At 37.5% G+C, this 13,380-nt stretch overlaps 1 protein-coding gene across 2 annotated transcripts in view; it reads right to left on the reverse strand.

Moving 5' to 3' along the window:
• Window positions 1-2,028, reverse strand: part of LOC111652387 (general transcription factor IIF subunit 2-like) — a 41,128-nt gene extending 39,100 nt beyond the window's left edge. The window contains exons 1-4 of one of the 2 annotated variants that reach the window (XM_023402636.2): window positions 1,927-2,028; window positions 1,555-1,628; window positions 1,053-1,071; window positions 524-668 (exon numbers count right to left, since the gene is read on the reverse strand). In XM_023402636.2, coding sequence (XP_023258404.1) covers window positions 524-668; window positions 1,053-1,071; window positions 1,555-1,628; window positions 1,927-1,992 — 304 coding nt within the window. In that variant the 5' untranslated portion in view covers window positions 1,993-2,028. The remainder of the gene's footprint in view (window positions 1-523; window positions 669-1,052; window positions 1,072-1,554; window positions 1,629-1,926) is intronic. The other variant, XM_023402637.2, reaches the window with a different exon arrangement.
• Between the last annotated feature and the right edge of the window lie 11,352 nt (window positions 2,029-13,380).

The following is a 13,380-nucleotide window of genomic DNA, read 5'->3' on the forward strand; positions in this document are numbered from 1 at the left end:
AAACATCTTCCATAAAGCAGAAGCCACTCTCATTGTTTTCATGAATTTCAAAGTGCAATCAATGTAGCAAAGCCAGAAAACCTATGAAACTGGAAGAACTAAGGCTACATGTCATGTGATATGGAACTGTGCTGAGTAAATTCCCTGTGAGTTCATTCTCTATTATCTGTCAAAAGAGAAGCTTCAGGATTTGTCTCTCCATCCAAATTAATTAAAAAAGACATTTTAAACTGGTTTAGCTTGTGCAAGACAGTCAACCAAACTTGTAACTCTGACTACATTTTAGATTTAAGACAAACTTTTTTATATTATGTTCTTTTTCTTCTGGGAAACCGCAACATGCTCATTCTGAATCAAGAAAAACCACACTGCCCTGTGGACCATTACACGACTCACATATATTGTCAAATCTATTTCAGTTTGAACCCTCTAACAACCTGTCAAGCACGCGTTTCAGATTATATTATGTAGCACAAAAGAAACAGAGAGGCAAGGGGCTGGAAAAGTTGAGATGCAGACTGACCTGTGTCGCTCTGGCTGAAGACAGCCATGGTCTGTCCACCCACTGTGTGCATAGTGAAGGGATGATCCCTTGGGACCTGCAGTGTTCCATCTTTCTCCCCCACAGCACCCAAGGCACTCAGCTCCGCATTCAGGCTGAAACATACCTGAGAAACACAGCTGAGTCAAGACATTGCTGACTTCTATTCACCACATAAGGTCAAATATGACATGATGAAACTGATACCCCAGAGAAGTCAGTGTTCAGTGCAGCAGCAAACACTGACAGAACAAACATGAAAACAAAGAAGAAATAGGAAGACAACGGAAAAAGGCAGTATAATCTGGCAAAAACGATCATTAGCAACAAGTAATTAAGAGTCAGGCTGGCTGAATCAATGTGCTTGTTAATTCACCAAATAAGTGAAAAGGGCTTAGATTATCAGTTTATCAATGTGTCAATCACTGCCACTAACCCCCCCCCCCATGCCGAAAGTTGTACAGGTATACTGCACAAACTGTCTGTGAAGTATCATATGAAGTTGTCTCACCTCTGTTTTGTCTTGCTTTCTGTCAGGTGTATGAGAAGACAGAAAAAGTGTACATCACTGATACGATTTAGGGCTGTACCTAATGGCTATTATTGTTGATGAATCTGCCAATTATATTCCTGATAAATTGATTAATCATTTTGTTCATAAAATGTCAGAAACTAGCGAAAAATACCCTGTCAAATTTCTCACAGTCCAAGATCTTCATATGGCTTGTTCTGTCTAATCAACATTTCAAAACTCAATATATTCAGTTTACCATCATGTATGCAAAAGATAAGCATTAAATACTCAAACCTGAGAAGATGAAACTGGCAAATATATTTTTTTAATAATTAGAACCATTATTCCCTTTTCAAAATAGCTGCTGAAGAATTTTCTGTCCATTAACAGATTAACTAATCAATTAATGGACTAACTGTAGCAGCTCTAATACTGATAATCATATGAAGAGAACAATAAAATGTATTAGAGGCTTCTTAATGAAAAGTTACGCACATACTTTCCAATTGTAATCTTTCCAACTTCTCCCCTTTCTGTGGCCTTGTCCCATTGCTGAGATAAATACTTGGGAACCTGGTGAGGAATATGATCCAACTTTAGTTACATACACACAAAACAGACTCAACAAAACACATCTCTTTACAGTTTTAATTAATCACTTTTATTCCAATTTTTCCTATTTCTATGAGAATGACACTGACAAGCAGTGCTCAATTTAGTAAGTTAATATAATTCGTTCAGTTAAATTGCTTGCTAGCTTAGCTTCAGTTGACAAACTTATTCCGTTAATATATATATATATAAACACTTTTTACTGTACTGAAATAATGTGCTACTTCGGTTACTTTGCTACATTTGCAGTTGAACAAACCTTTACAAGCCACACGCCTTTACTTTGTTTGACTCCGGATAGGTTAACCTCCATTTTATCTGACATTGTGTCAACGTTCAGAGCTCAGGGGTGAACTACAGATAGCAGAGTGCTCGTGACGTTAACGTCTCAATTTAGAGCCCGGTACCCAATTTAACCAGAATAAACTACAAAATAAAACTTCCTGTTTCATCTTTCAAAATAAAACTCAGAATATCAACACTTCTGTGGACTACATAATAGGCACACAACGTAACAGCTTTATTAATTTACAACAACGATTTGATCTTTATTTATCATTGAATTTATGTTAATATTAAGAATAAGATACAAAAGACAAAGACGGAAAAAGTACATAATGACAAGTCAAACACAAATGACTCAGATGTGATTTTGTGAACTGCAGGCTATTAATAAAAATTGATTGACGTGATTTTCCCTTATTAAGACAATCACATAACTGTGTGATAATCAGTTTGAGGTGATATATTCAATTGTATCAGTAGTGTAATGTAATCAGTTTTAATGGTTTGAGAATAATCAACACTAAAACATTATATTGACTGGTTGGGTCACTTTTACAACTGAATCTGATGCCTTTTGTTGAAGAGGGAACCTCTGTCGAAATCTCAGATCTTCCTTATTTGATTTAATAATGTGCTTATACTGTGCATATATTCAATTTAGTTGGCATTCAGTAGAGTTGCCACACAGCAGAGTAGGGTCATGTATTAATCTAACAGAGAAATACTGCACACCATGCAAGTGGGGGGGGGGGCAAAAGGTTGAAAGGAGATCAATAGCTCATTTTTGCCTCAAAGTCCCTTTGCAGATTGCATGTAGTCAGACCATGATGGGCAAATTAATTATATAGTCTTGTTACTCCACCTGCAACTGCTACCAGCGTCTAACAAAATGTTCTTGTCATAATAATTTTAAAAGCGCTATGGACTGAGGTCATATTGCCACAAGAGCTCATGACAACTTCTGAACTCTAAAGTCAAGGCCTCTTGAGTCACCACCCACATCTCTGATTTATTCCGTAAAGTGAAACAAATTTGTAATTCAGTCTGATTATCAGGCCACTTAAATCCACGGTCAAGCATGGTAATGAATATATAACATGTTGATAAAGCAGGTGGCTTCCTGGATGGACTGTAGCCCACACGTTCATTTCATCATTAGCAATTAAACCACCAGACTACCATCTTACGAGAGGAATCTGTCTGCCATCTCACTCTGTGACGGCCTGCAAAGAAATCTTCTGCATCTCCTTTCCGATATTTATTGAAAGATTTGAATTACAGTTAAATGTACCATCTTAACATTATCAAACATCTTTTAAAATTAAATGTCAAAGAAGAGGGGAGAGCAAATATAAAACAAGCATAATTAAATAGAGTGCTTACTCGTCAAAATGTTTAAGTGGATTTTAAGTGAAGCAACAAATTAACAAGTCAATTTGCATTTAAGATTTACTGGCAGTAATAATTATGTTTGAACTTTTTAAAGACATGAAACACACTGATACTCAAAATTTAGTTGTATTAATATTCTTGTGGCTTGTTTTCTAAATTTCTATGGGTCTATAATATTATTATGATTTAATGATTTTATCTATTTCATATGCACTTTTATACTCTTGACTTTGTCTTTTATCATTATTTGAAAAATGCATGCATATGCATTATTTTAATGAAAAGACTTAAACATTTTTGTCTCCCTATTTAACAGAGACTAGAAGCATCACCATGTGGATCAACAGAAAGCCTGCACTTGTCTACAACTGTACAGTCCAGTTGGTCCTACAGCAGCACTTGTGAAGACGATAATATAATGTGTAAACATCAAATGTGATGAAGTGTTCCACCCTTTACTGTCTATCGCTGATGTCTTTCCCCCACGTTTTCATAATTTTCGACTACCTCTATATCCACAAGCGGGAGATATTCTTCCTTCCAGTGTACAGTATGTCAGCATTGAGAAAAATATGAAATTTTCCGTCCACAATAAAACAAAATGGATGTCTCTCCTGACACTAACCAGGCATGTGATGTTTTCTTCAGTGATGTCTGAGTTTGATCCTGCCAAAGTGCTGAGGATGTCTGAGTGACACATGAGTCGTGTTTGACGTGTTTGGTTATGACTGACTTGTAATATACAGAATTATAAAAGAAAGCCAGATACTCAAACCGGTCATAGAGATGATATCGTCTTCTAGTATTTCATTGTTTACTTCAATTACACTGTGATAAAAATAAATAAATAAATAAAAATTCTCGGTAAAATGGGGTTTCAGAAATAATATTTGAAGAGCCCCAAGTGACTTGAAGTCACTGCTTACAGATCATATAAAGAGGTAAGCCGGTTCTGCACTGGACTAATTATTTCACTAAATAAATTATGTATGGTGAGCTTGAGACCAGAGTAAATCTACATTAGCTTCCAAAGTCATTAACATGAATCATTGGAGTGTGGCTTGAATGTAATTAGTGCATTTGCAAACTGCATTAGCATTAGTTTGCCCTATCAGAAAATACAATGCGGGTAAATAAAACATTTATGACAATGCTGAGTACATAAAAACACATGCATTGAGCCTCAGTTACTTAATATTAAGTGAAAATTAACATGTGCCATGCTGCTAACACAACTGCTGGTAAACATTTGTGTATGATTAAGGCAGCGAGAGTGAATGCAATGAAAGTCAGAGTCATTTTAGAATTAAATAGTTTTGATAAATATTACATTATCACCAGGACACTAAGACCCCTTTGCCTCTGGCATTCACTATTGAAGCTCAGTTTGCTGACTTTATCCTTACTATCCTTTTTCTGCTTTGAATCAGATAAATGTGTGTATGACTTGATAAGATACTGTCCCATGACCTGCTCTTTGTCCATGTCTCACCTTTTTTCAGAGCTAGATGATATGAGAAAAAGCAAACATGTGAACTGATGTGTATCTGGACTGATGTGAAGTTACATACAAAAACGTATAATAAGAAGTGTCTAAACCACGATCATCTCTGGAGAGATCTGGATGAAAATGTTAGAATTTCTTAGGATTATGCAGTTGTAATGAACTGTTTGTAAAGTAGAGAAGACAGAGACAAAGACAGCTTATCTTAAACGCACCATCTTTAATTACATCTTTAATTTAGTGGTGGATAGGGCGGCACTGTCCTTTACCACCGCAGCTGGTTTGTATGTACTGCCACCTTGTGGATAACTGCTAGAACTAGACATAGCACTACTGTATGAATGACTGAATGAATTGATAAATGAATGAATGAATGAATGAAAAGTCTGACATTTTTATTCATTTATTTATACATTTTTTTTTTAAATTATGGCTGTTGTTATATACTCCATTATATATTTTTTCTGCTTACATGAAGTCACGTACATATGAAAATAAAACAGAGAACAGGTAGGTAGCAGGATTGTACACCATCCAGTCTTAGATGCCATGGCTGTTCTCTGAGAAATGTAATGACAGAGGATGCATGTTGTGGTTATCTTGAAGAGGTATAAGGCATATGGTCCCAAGAGGATGGATATTTGTCATTTCAAATCACCCTGTCAAGTTTCTTCGTCCTCTTCTGCTCTTTAAAAATATTGATTTTGACACGTCAGTCTTAAGGACGGAGATGTCAGCTAGTTAATTGGTACATTTTATCCAGCACTTTGGACCAGTCACAGAGTCACATGACCAAGGCAGGCCAGATTGCCATAATGTTTATGAACACCAGAAGATGAATCCTGATTTGGACACACTGAACTTTGTCATCAACCATTGGGATAAAAGATCCAGTTTCACACAAGAAATTGGCAAAAATTGCCACACATGCTCCTCAGAAATTGTTCACTTTCCATTTGAATTGCTTAGACGCTCACGCTGACCTTTCATCTTTCACCACTCTACAGCCAAAGTATGTGTTTTACGTGCAGGATATCTCATGGTCTAATTGGAAGATTGCCATGAAATTTGTTAAGCACATTCATGCTCCCAAGGGGATGCATTGTTTTAATATCTAATGTCCTCATGGCCTTTCCTCTAGCAACCACCCTGTTTAACCCCACTATAGTAAGATGATAAAAACAGCAAAAATAGCCTTGGTATTTGTGCAGTCTTAAGATTCTCAAAGGCCAAGTAAAGACGATGTTCAACTGATTTAGTTTTTAACTGGTATAAAGCCTGCACATTCAGCAGGAATTTCATTTTCAATTTCAGCATTCTGAAATTAAACACTTACTAAGACCTCCATGTAGAAATAATGTACATGTGTTGTCCTTGGCAGCAAAGATTTTTAGGAGTTGGCACTGGTCTGTGGATGCGGAGCAATATCAACTTCCTGTTCCCCATATGGATCTCTCAGCAGTGTGACCTAGAAAAAAACAGCCTAATCGCTGCAACACAAAGATTTTGGTGAGAGAAAACTCTGAGTCCTCTCTGTCAGCTGACAAGCCGTCACCACTTTCACATAAAGCTCAACACAGAGAAAACTCTGATCTACATCAAGACGTCAAGTCACAGCCTCCAAAGTGTCCCAGCTTCTTTTCTGCACGCAGTTTATCAGCATTATTGGAATGTGTTGAAAGTGTGTTTGTATGTGCCTGTGCTTGTACTTTCATCTTTGTGAGGACCAGTTACAGTTATAGAGGGTTTAAGGACTGAGGCTTGATTTCAGGGGTCATGTTAGAATCAGGTTTAGGTTTGAGTCAGGTTTAGACATTTAGTTGTGATGTAATTCAGGTGAGGGTAAGGGGCCAGGGAATGCCTTATGTCAAGGAGTGTCTTTACAAAGATAGAGATACAAGTGTGTGTGTGTGTGTGTGTGTGTGTGTGTGTGTGTGTGAGAGAGAGAGAGAGATAGAGAGAGAGAGAGAGAGAGAGAGAGAGAGAGAGCATGCTTAGGGAAACAATGAATCTTAAGCCTAGCTTCCTATTATTACCCAAGTTTGAAACTCAGTGAAAATTCTGAAATCCTCTATCAGTCCTCTGCTGGTTGAAAGATCCAGAAATCCCTTTTCATCAGGGATAAAATGAACTTGGCACTGACTGGCTGAGGGTTTTGGCTTTCCGCTCAAGGTCATCCTCGCTTTGAGGTAGGCACATTTTTGTCCACAGTCTGGGTATATACTGTGTCAGGGCAAGACCAGGGTGATAAATCTACCACAGAATTAAATGCCAGCACACTACTCTGAACCGTATCCATCAATAAACCCTAACCTTCAGATGCTAAACAACAATCTCTGTGATATTATTATTATTATTATTTTGATAGACTGATCAAGCAAGAGGATTTCTCCAGAACCTGACATGATTTAATATTATTCTAATATAAAACATGATCGTCATTGTTATAATCTCTACACTAAGAGCTCATAGTTCATTGAAGGACTGTTGCCATGGTAGCTCCTGGTTGGCAGAAACAGTCTTTAAAATAGGTAGCCAAAAAGAAAAGGAAAGTTTCCAACAAAAACAGAATGATTTTGGAAAGGGATTTAAGACCTTGACTACGGTTTACTGCTAGAATACAATTATTTTTATGTAAATAGATTTCATCCGTTATCCAACAACCATTAGCTTGTAAATGTAGCCCAAATCATTCTGCCTTTTCAATCTTCTCTGGTTCATATGCCTTGATTGCAAAGCCAGTATAGCGACAGTTTGTTTTTCATGCACATAAATTGATTTGCCAGTAAAGAGGATGGGAAGAACAGCAGATTTTGTGCATATTATGTTATTTCTAACAACATTCTTCCCAATTAACCATCACTATTTTCACAAAAGACAAGGCATATCCATGGATTTAAGCTGTTTGTTCCCGATCACTCAGATTGATATAAAAGATTTGTCAGGCCAGATGTTTGTTTTTTTTCTGTTTTCAGTCATCTGATTATAGTGTTGGTAATATAACTTCATTCACGGTATTGATCTCTGTAAACTCTAGATATACTTGCAAATATATCAATAAGAAAAAGCCATCTCTTCAGGCCGCCTGCATGATCTATATTGTTTTGAATAGCAAGCACATGATTCTCTGGGGAAGTTGGATGTTTGTTGTTGGCCACAGATTAAAAGTGTTTCTCTGTAAAGCTGAATTCTGAATAGGATTTGTTTATTGGCTTTTATATACAGTGTACTGTGGACCTTCCCTTGTAAACTCAATGAACATTCTCTCCTATACACACTTGAATACTGAAGTGTGGCTCCCTCCGGTGGAGAAACTGTCTGTGTGAGGTGTGAAGTCATCTGGCAGATTTCATGTCAGGCTGTCAGAGCTACAGTAGATGTCTACATTCTGCATAATGTACACATATGCTCTTCTGTCCTACACTACATGTCTAACCGGGCAGCAGTAGCACACCATTGCTGCTACTTCAGATTTAGAAGAGTATATGTTTGATATTGTTGATGAGACTGCAGTCATTAGCAGTATATGTACATGAAACCTGGAGGGACGATGCATCTTCACAGTTTTAGTATTTCAGAAATACACTGATTGAACTGATGAGGGTGCTATAAGGTCTTTTTTTCACCATATCATAATTTATGGAAAAGAAATGACAATTATTTACAGTGTCTTGTTGGGACTCTTGACAGGTGGTAAGGGTTGTGGGAGATATCTAACACGTCTGTACTCATACTTATTTGATATATTTCTAAATAACAGTGTCCCCTGTGATATAATAACATCTACATAAACAAGAAACCTGTCAAATTGCAGAGAAAACATGGTTTATGTGCAAGGTTGAATTAATATCAGCTCTTCACTGATTTTCACTTTACCTGCCATCAAATGCAAAAAGAAGACTATTGCTAATGGTATCTGTGATCAACATTATGTGTTTCTACAAATCCTTAACTTTCCTTTAAAGAATTTCAATAAAATAACTTAATGGGTAAGTGGTCTTGGACTTATGAACCCTAATGTACATAAATAGTTTCTGCTGACATGAATGTGAGTCAGTGCCATCTTATATTCTCTCCTTCATTATTAAATAGAGTTTGTCCACCAGCTGCTCTCAAGTTTCCCTTTCACTCATCAGTCAAGCATGCTGATCTAAAGTTACTGCTTTGTTTAATTCATTGTGCTGACTTTATGCTAGTCCTATAATGCAATAATGAATAAACAACCATTTTTTGTAATCCGTCTTACATTATCATTTTGAAGGCAATCCACTTACTCTTATTGAGGAGTGCTTTGCTTTAACACCTATAACACTGCCAAGTAAATACTTACAGTGTATCCTTGTTCCATAGTAGCACATTATGAGGGAAACACTGTGCTATTTTACACAGTGAGTACTTCACAAGTTCCCACCACAAAAGCAGTCAGTTGTTGTAGTAGTGTTTAAATTTTACTGATGGGACAGTCAGAGATCAGACTCCAGGACCTTGCTTGTCTTTGGAGACATGTTATGTGAGTCTGCTGGTTGTTGTACATAAGAACAGAACATGTCCTCGGGTCTTTACCCTCATTCAGACAGAAGAGCAAAACAAACACTGAAAGGTTATGTGTAAGACAATACACTTCTGACTGTGTAGGTTTCCATGTGACATTTACATGGAACATAAAACACGTGGTCTGACATGGTCATGACATTATATTACACATTAATACTAAACCCTTTGATTTTAGTATTAATAATTATTACAAAAAATGCAATTCTCTCAGTGAATCACAGATAAAAATATGGATTATAGATTATATTCCAGGGTGGAGTGTAAATGAGATATGCAGAGGACAGCAACTGGATGACTGGATGTTTAAATCATCAAATATGAACTTACAAAGTGGATGCTTAGTACTTTTGGAGTGACCTTCGGCAATCTACATGATCCAGGTACGTATGTGTGGAACAGTGAAAATGTATTGTAATTTACTGCGTGGTTTGTTTCCCTGACCGCTTTTTTCAGTGCCATTGCATCATCTGCCAGCCATTCAAATTCATAAGATTTCATCATTCTTCTCTCTTCATGACAGTGAAGTACAGCAGTGCCAGGTTAGGTTTAGACTACAGTATGTGTGGGAAGAACAATTCATGAATGAGTGTGGTGGGCCAGGGCATCTAGTAACAGAGACACTTCTGCTGGGAGGATCACCCAGTACAAATAAAGCCAGCATGTATTCTGGCCTCCATTCAGAGCAGGGGAGGATCAGTGGACACAAACCCCAGACAGAGACACAGACACCCTGCCCCGCATCACTGGGCATGGGCACGTCATTACAACTCCACTCTGACAGATCTGGGTTTTTATGCTCAAAACATCCAAATTACTTGTCCTTCAGCAGGCCATGGCTCATAGTTATTCAGAGAGTTTGCTGTTGGCTTGAACAAGGCAATTCTCAAAGTCAGCTGAGTGATATATCACACCACATACATTAGAAAATGTACATGTTGAGGACAACTGGAATACTTCACATACTACACTTGGAACCATTTATTCCACTGTTAATCTGAATTGCACATAACAGGTGTATCTTCCTGTATGTTTGTTTTGGCCCTGCATGTAGCCTAACTATACTGAGAGCTACTGCTTTCAACCAGGGTCGTATATATTCCTTGCATATGTGATCACACAGTACTTGACCAACAAACTTGATTAATATGATAAATAATAATCACAAAAAAGCATCTACACTAAACTGCCTTATTCCAAAAGAAAGAAGACACTGAGGTTTGAAATCTTTGAAATCCATACAAGACATACAGATTTGTCATGCTCCATGTTATGACATGTTTTGACTGTGGTTGATAATTACTGACTGTAGAGCACATCAGCGGGAATCTTTAAATTTGTTTGTCAACTTTCTTGGGAACTTTCATCTTCTTTCAAAAGAAGAAGATTTTCTGTTTGGCAGACAGCAATGATAAGGTTTGATTTTGTTGTTGCTAATTTAGCTCATGCTAACCATATTACATTACATTCATTCAACAGATTTTATTTCCTCCAGAGTGATTTATGGTAGCAGTTTGGAGTTAAGAGACATGTAGAAAGGACGAGCTGCCTGGCAGCGAACTGTCAACCCAAAATTAAGAGCCAACTTGCCTTCCACCTGAGTTACAGCCTCCTCTTGCTGCTCAGTTCTTCTGGAATTAAATAAGAAGCAAACATTGTATAGCGCATGCGCAATCAGTATGTTTTTCAACTATAATTAGCATAAGGTTTTTATTTCTTCATATAGAAACACTGTGGATTATTACTTCCAGTCAGAAAGGGAGCAGAGTATTTACAAAATGAATGCAGAGTCCAGTGTATAAATTGTTCATTATTGCTGGGGCGGCGGCACAATAGTGCTGTGTGTTTTTTTGTTGTGGAGTGCCAGTGTGATTTAAAGCTGCTGACCGCACCAGACGCTTACACTGCACTAGGCTCCTGCTGTCTCTCGTCCTCTATCATTTGTATCGATGGACATAGCCTGTCTGCTTGCCTGACAGTCAATCTCTTCCTCTCTTCTCTCTCTTCTCATTCCTCCACCTCCCTCACTAACCACTGCTCTGTCCTTCGTCTCTCTTTTTACCTCAACTCCTCCTCTCTCTATTTCTAGCATTTCCCTCCCTGCTTCTCTTCCACCCAAGGCTTTGACAAATATTCTTAGGATTTATATTTTTCCCAAATCCTAAAACTGACAAACTCAGCAAAATGTCTCATATTTGTACATTAACTACCCAAAGGAAAGATTGGTCAACAATCTTAAATGCAACATTTAGCCATTTTCAGACATTTTGCAGATTGTTTCACCCTTTTGCAAAAGCCACATATGTCTCAAATAAACACAGCCATACAGAGAGCTCCAGGTGCACTTGCATTAAAGCATCCGTGTATTTAGTCAAATTTATAAAGATAAATGAAGTGTATTATGATGGTCAGGCTGGACATCTATGATATAAACCTGGAAATATTGATGTATTGGCTAAATATTTAGTATATTAAAGATTATAGACCCCAAAATAAGGCCCAAATCTTCAACTTAGGATGTTCAAACATCTTCATGGGAGTGACTCATCTCTGAAGAACCTGCTGTCTTGCCTCCTGCTATACGCAGAGACAATTCAGTTTAGTTTACTTTAGCTTACTTTAGTGATGAAAATTACTTTTGAGTGTTTTACCTGTTTATAACTTAAACCACTTTACTGGTCTCAGACTTTTGGAGCCCAGTCTAGCCTACTGTATATTTGCTGTACCAACAAGTCCAGCATTCATCTGTGCCATTGCAGTGAAGCACTTTGTCCTACCTATCGAGCTATTGTTTATTTATTATTAACTGTTTTTATTATTACTATTATTATTATTATTACTATTATAATCAACAGTGAGCTAATGGACACATTCATTTCCCCTGGGGCATAAATAAAGTATCTATCTATCTATCTTTCTATCTATCTATCTAGAGAAGAGAACAGAAGAGAAGAGAAGAGAAGTGAAGAGAAAATATTAATTGAAAGGGGTTAGAATTACAACAGGGTCTTTATATCCACACACGAACAGAAGAGACCAGAACACAGAAAATGGAGATGCTTGACTAGTTTAACACGAGAGTTCATTGACCTACAGTGGCAACATTACAGACCAACAAATGTGTACATTTCTCTCAGCGTCTCTCTGTCAAACACACCAGAGCGAGACAGAGAGAGAGAGAGAGAGAGAGAAAGAGAGAGAGAGAGAGAGAAAGAGAGAGGGAGAGAGAGAGAGAGAGGGAGAGAGAGAGAGAAAGAGAGAGGGAGAGAGAGAGAGAGAGAGAGAGAGAGGCCCCAAACAGTACCTGTGTGTAGAAAAATCCTTCAGTGTAGTTAACACCTGTGTCTGCAGAGAGATCTAGCAGCTCTCCGCCCACCTTTGTTTCAGAAACATTGTTGTGATGTTGATGTTTTGCTCAACCAACAACAAATGTTTACAGCCTAGATGATATTTGTTCTACTTTTCATTGGGTGATACTATATTATTTTACATTATCTTCCGGGATTAGTCCACATCCCTAGATTATTAGTTCATACTTAATGTAGAATTGCCATTTCGGGTGGTTTAATTATTTCCTCTGCTATATTACTGTATTGTCAACATGCAAATGGCCTTTAAATGCTACAGATTGGTCAGGACGTAATTTATTTTATCTGCTTTATTATGTCATTTGGTAGTTAAATCTGTCACAATGCACCATACTCTGTAAATTATGCAAAATTTTAATTTTAATATATCTCATTTTAATCTATATCTTGCCCTATCTCCATGTTTCCTTGAGTTGAATAGGAAAAAACACATCGTCTATTGTTATCTATGTCCCAGAACTGGTTTGAGGGAGCGCCCTTTACTCGGCACTTTCCGGCACTTTTCGTTGGTGTTGATGTTGGGCTCGTCGCCGCCTCTCCCAGACTGCTTTATGTCTGGCAGCAGAGACCATGCGCGGTCGCCATATTACGGAGCACCCCTCCCCTCCAGTCC

The sequence above is a fragment of the Seriola lalandi genome, unplaced genomic scaffold (genome assembly GCF_002814215.2).
Source record: "Seriola lalandi dorsalis isolate HSWRI2012SDOR001 ecotype SW California unplaced genomic scaffold, Sedor1 jcf7180002053973, whole genome shotgun sequence".
NCBI classification, from domain to species: domain Eukaryota; kingdom Metazoa; phylum Chordata; class Actinopteri; order Carangiformes; family Carangidae; genus Seriola; species Seriola lalandi.